The sequence below is a fragment of the Myotis nattereri genome (assembly GCF_964212035.1).
Source record: "Myotis nattereri genome assembly, chromosome: 16".
NCBI lineage: Eukaryota > Metazoa > Chordata > Mammalia > Chiroptera > Vespertilionidae > Myotis > Myotis nattereri.
This window is the reverse complement of record NC_138091.1, coordinates 5,528,309-5,533,559: the sequence shown is the minus strand read 5'-3', so window position 1 is coordinate 5,533,559 and position 5,251 is coordinate 5,528,309. Positions and strand designations below refer to the sequence as shown.

Sequence of the window (5,251 nt, the reverse complement as noted above, 5' to 3'; positions counted from 1 at the left end):
TGTTTGGCTCAATGGATAGAGCACCGACCTGCAGACCAAAGGGTCCCAGGTTTGATTCCGGTCAAGGGCACGTGTGTGTGTGTGTGTGTGTGTGTGTGTGTGTGTGTGTGTGTGTGTGTGGTGTGTGTGTGAGGGGGGGTGCTTGCGGCTCAATCCCCCGTAGGGGGCATGCAGGAGGCAGCTAATCAATGATTCTCTCATCATTCACGTCTCCCGCCCCGCTTCCTCTCCGAAATCAACAAAAATGTCTTTTTAAGAGGGATAGAAACATCAATGGGAGAGACACTGATCAGCTGCCTCTTGCAACCTGGGTATGTGCCCTGGCAGGGAACTAAACCGGGTTCCTATTGATTCATGAGTTGATGCTCAACCAGTGAGCCACATCAGCCAGGCTGGCAGGCTTTTTTTAAAGGCTTGATTTTATCATTACCACTCCCAAGGGTTTGATATATAAGTGCTATCTCCAGTGTTAAGAAACCCAGAGTTAAGTACTCCAAAATTTTTATGCTCAAAATGTTTGTTGCTAAGGTGGAATTCCTAAAATTAAGCCCCAAGTCATTCTGAGTGAGGTACACCTGGACTATCAAGGTGTATTTCTAGGCCTGATGCTTGGCTTTCTGTATTTCAACAATGCACCTCTGGACACCTCCCCATCACCCCCACACACACCATTCAATTTTGTTCCAAGTTGAGAAACCACCATATCACTGGTTACACTACAGGAAATTTGTTTGTAAAGGGGAAAGAGGTTGAGAACCCAAAAAAGCACTGTAAGAATCCCAAGATTCTTACTCCCTCAAAATACTCTTTCCGGCCCTAACCAGTTTGGCTCAGTGGATAGAATCGTCCTGCGGACTGAAGGGTCCCAGGTTGATTCCAGTCAAGGGCATATACCTTGATTGTAAGCACATCCCCACTAGGGAGTGTGCAGGAGGCATCTGATGTGGATGTCTCTCTCTCATAGATGTTTCTATCCCTCTCCCTTCCTCTCTGTAAAAAAAAATCAATGAAATGTATTTTAAAAAATTCTCTTCTTGGTATGAGAAATATACTGCCTAGTGTTATTGGTATGGCAGTGTAAGAACTGCTTGCGTTAGCTTTAGATAAGAATGAAGACTTTTATCAAGTCCCAAATTAGAAAATTTCATTTGCTGTTGCAATCTTACCTTTCTCCTTATAATAATGTAGAGTTGTCATTAAGATTTATTGTTAGGACCCACCTTCATTTGCTGCCTAAAACACCAGTGTCTGCAAGTGGCCTTAGATCAGAACCTTTTTAACAAGTTCTTTCATGCAATGTTTCTCATCAGCCAGCCCTTCTTTCAAATTTAAGGGCTCCACTTGATTCTTGGCTCTTGACTTCACATATGACAGACAGGATTAGGTTTCCTTTTCACTACCTGAAGCAACTGAGTGCAATACACTACTGAGCAAGAAAAACACACACCAGTTAACTGGTAATTATAAGACTGAGACCAAGTTCCTATACCTTGGCACACCCTATGCTTACCAAAGTCCTGACTTAATTTTGGTCACTGACAATCTCAAAATTAAATCCCTTCCTTAAACACCATTTTAACCAGTTAAGAATCCCCACATCACTACATAATTTCATGACGACAGACACCAAATATGCTACCATGCAACAAAACTTTTATTAACATTTTGAACAGATTCAGTTATTACTGAACTGGTAATTTCTAAACTTAAATTGGGGCAAATGGCTAGAATGCAGAGTAGTGCCATCACTGGCACTATGAATGCAAAACTGAAGAATTAACAGCCACCCCTCAGACGGAGGACCAGGTGCAGGGTGGACTCTTTCTGGATGTTGTAATCAGAAAGAGTGCGGCCATCTTCCAGCTGCTTGCCTGCAAAGATGAGCCTCTGCTGGTCGGGAGGGATGCCTTCCTTATCCTGGATCTTGGCCTTCACATTCTCAATGGTATCACTGGGCTCCACCTCCAGGGTGATGGTCTTGCCGGTCAGGGTCTTCACGAAGATCTGCATACCACCCCTCAGACGCAGGACCAGGTGCAGGGTAGACTCTTTCTGGATGTTGTAATCAGAAAGAGTGCGGCCATCTTCCAGCTGCTTGCCTGCAAAGATGAGCCTCTGCTGGTCGGGAGGGATGCCTTCCTTATCCTGGATCTTGGCCTTCACATTCTCAATGGTATCACTGGGCTCCACCTCCAGGGTGATGGTCTTGCCGGTCAGGGTCTTCACGAAGATCTGCATACCACCCCTCAGACGCAGGACCAGGTGCAGGGTGGACTCTTTCTGGATGTTGTAATCAGAAAGAGTGCGGCCATCTTCCAGCTGCTTGCCTGCAAAGATGAGCCTCTGCTGGTCGGGAGGGATGCCTTCCTTATCCTGGATCTTGGCCTTCACATTCTCAATGGTATCACTGGGCTCCACCTCCAGGGTGATGGTCTTGCCGGTCAGGGTCTTCACGAAGATCTGCATACCACCCCTCAGACGCAGGACCAGGTGCAGGGTGGACTCTTTCTGGATGTTGTAATCAGAAAGAGTGCGGCCATCTTCCAGCTGCTTGCCTGCAAAGATGAGCCTCTGCTGGTCAGGGGGGATGCCTTCCTTATCCTGGATCTTGGCTTTAACATTCTCAATGGTGTCACTGGGCTCCACCTCCAGGGTGATGGTCTTGCCGGTCAGGGTCTTCACGAAGATTTGCATTTTGACCTACAGAGTTCAAAAAGCAGAAGTTAGTATATCATTTCAGGATCTTTACATTTATTACTTTTATATCTAATCAAATCTTCAAAACTTAACTCTTCTTCCAAATGCCTTAAACCATCTACATCTCTCACAAACCTCCAATTTTTATAAAACTAGACAAGTTAATCAACCCAACATTCCTTTAAAAAAAAAAAAAAATTTGACCCTGCCCTGGCTGGTTCGGCTCAGTGGTTACTGTTGGCCTCTGCACCCAAGGGAGGATTCCTGGTTAGGATACACTGATCTCCCCCCTCCTTCCACGCTCTCTGAAAAGCACTAGGAAAAATATCCTTGAGTAAGCATTAACCACAAAAAAGATTTTGTGGCACAGTGAAAAAAAATTCTTTTGTTTTTTTTGAGTGTGGAAGGGCGGGAGAAGAGACAGAACATCTGAGACAGACACATCCATCTGTTGCCTCCCGCCCCGCGCCCCAATCCGGCAGGGATCCACTCTGCAACAGAGGTTCTTGCTCTAGTCCCCTTGACCTGATTGGAACCCGAGACCCTTCAGTCCGCAGGCGGACGTTCTAACCACCGGCTAGGGCAATTATTTCCTTTTAAAAGGCCAAAAAAAAAAAAATTTAATCATTACCCAATTGTGTATTTTTTGTTGAGTTTTAGAGAGAAAGGAAGGGGGGGGGGTAAAGTAAAGCAGAGAAACATCCATTCGAACCCCTGGGCTCGCGCCCGCCATCCTTTTTTGGTGTACGGGGTTCCCAATCAACCGAATCACCCGGCCAGGGTTAAATACGAAATTTTAATTTAGTCAAGGCTTCAACTTATACTGTAGTATCGGAAGTGCTTTGTAAATTTACCGTCCAGAGCTTTCTTCCTTAACCCCAGAATTTCCCCAAAACTTAAGCATAGCACCTAAAATAAAATTTTAAAAAAACCCACAGGACACGGAAAATAAAAATTCCCTTTTAAACGGAGCTGGTAAGCGACATCTGTGTTGCGATTCGAAATGAAAAGGTTTCCAGAAGTCACACTACCTTTTTTCCGCCTTCCCCCTCTGAAACAGACACGATGGAACCGCCATCGGTTAAGCGTCTGTTGGCCCCTCTCCGCGCGCGCCAACCGCCCCCGCTCCCTTCACGTAAACAAGGCCCACCTTCCGGAAAGGCCCGGCGACGCGACGCCGCGTCAGCTCCTCCCCTCCCCCCACCAAGGCGCACCCAGCCCAAGACCCGGCCAGTTTCCTCTCACTTCAGTTCCCTCGGCACCGCCCTCCCTCCAACCCCGGCCCCCGCCAGGTCTCGAAGGCTGCGGGCCAGTACCTGTTAGCGAGTGCGAAAATACCGCAAGTCCAAACCCGTCGAGTCTCCTCAACAACGACACAGCCCCTACAACGTCTGGCGCGTCTGCAAGTTCCGGCTAGGCGGAGCTGAAATTTATGCAACGTCTGTTGTGGACTAATCACTCCTACGTAGCCGCCGTGTCCGTGCGCCACTGAAAATAGTTCTCTCGACCGCACCTCCCGCGACGCAGTTAGATCCTTCCAAGTAGGCCCCAAACTCCTCAGAATCTGGAAAAGGGGCCTTAAAAATTCTTTTCCTCTCTATTCCAGGCTGTCCTTCTCCTCCTTTAGGAAAAAGTAGGAAAGTTATCAGGCGGATGAATTCGAGTTGAGGGAACCGTCCTCGAAAGCTCTGGAAACTTCCTTGCGGCGCCGGCGCTGATTGGTGAGGTGGGTGAAGACGAGGCCGGCGGTGATTGGTTGCGGGCTGAGCGCTCCGCTGTTGCTGGGCTCCGGGCAGGGAGAGCCGACGTTGCTAAGTGACTGAGTGCGCGTGCGCCGTAGAGGCTCGCCTCTGGGACGGCAGGGCGTTTCCGGTTGGAGATGGGGGAGGGGTACCAGACCTGAAAACGGCGCGTTGCGGTCTTACGCGGAGGGAGCAGGGGGCTCCGCGGAGGCTTTTCCGGGAAGGCCGCCCCGTCTGGCCCGGAAGTCTCGGGAGCCGGGGGCGGGGGCCGTGTCCGCTGTGAAGCGCAAGCCCACCGCCCGAGGCCTGAGGAACCCGCGCCCGCACGCTGGCGAGTTATTGTTGCTCTTGCTTGTGGAGCTTTCCTCGCGCCTCTTTACAGTCGGCGCCTTTGTTGCCGGCCCCTCACCGCCGCCAGGGGTTCCCGGACCGCCCCTGCCTCAGTGGGAGGGGGCCGCCCCGGGCGCCATCCTTGCCTTCGCATATAAGTGAATCTATGCGAGAGGCCTTGATGCGCTGTGAGAAGCCAGTTTATTAAAGCTGCACCTGCACTGAAAAAGCAAGTCAAGCAAACTGTGCGTCCGGCTGGAGGCACAGACGGGGGAGGTGCTGCACGCCCTCCGGCCTGTGGCCGAGGCCGCCTCCGCTGGCGTCGGGTGCGGGTGGTTCTCGGGCCCCTGTGCCGCCTGCGTGGCCTTCCCGGAACTCCACCTTCGCCGCTGGCCCCCGCTTAGGGGTGAAACTGCCCCTCCCCTCCCCCTCCCTCTCTGCGTTCTCTCATTGGGGTTTTTTTAATCATTTCTCTAGTGTTG

General features: G+C 50.3%; 1 protein-coding gene across 1 annotated transcript; it reads right to left on the bottom strand.

Moving 5' to 3' along the window:
- Positions 1–1,636: 1,636 nt before the first annotated feature.
- On the bottom strand, positions 1,637–4,956 carry UBB (ubiquitin B). Its single transcript, XM_081110800.1, has 2 exons — positions 4,014–4,956; positions 1,637–2,700 (listed from the first exon to the last, which is right to left on the bottom strand). Exon 2 carries the CDS (start codon positions 2,692–2,694, stop codon positions 1,777–1,779), a length of 918 nt encoding a protein of 305 aa, XP_080966926.1. The 5' UTR covers positions 2,695–2,700; positions 4,014–4,956; the 3' UTR covers positions 1,637–1,776.
- Positions 4,957–5,251: the final 295 nt, after the last annotated feature.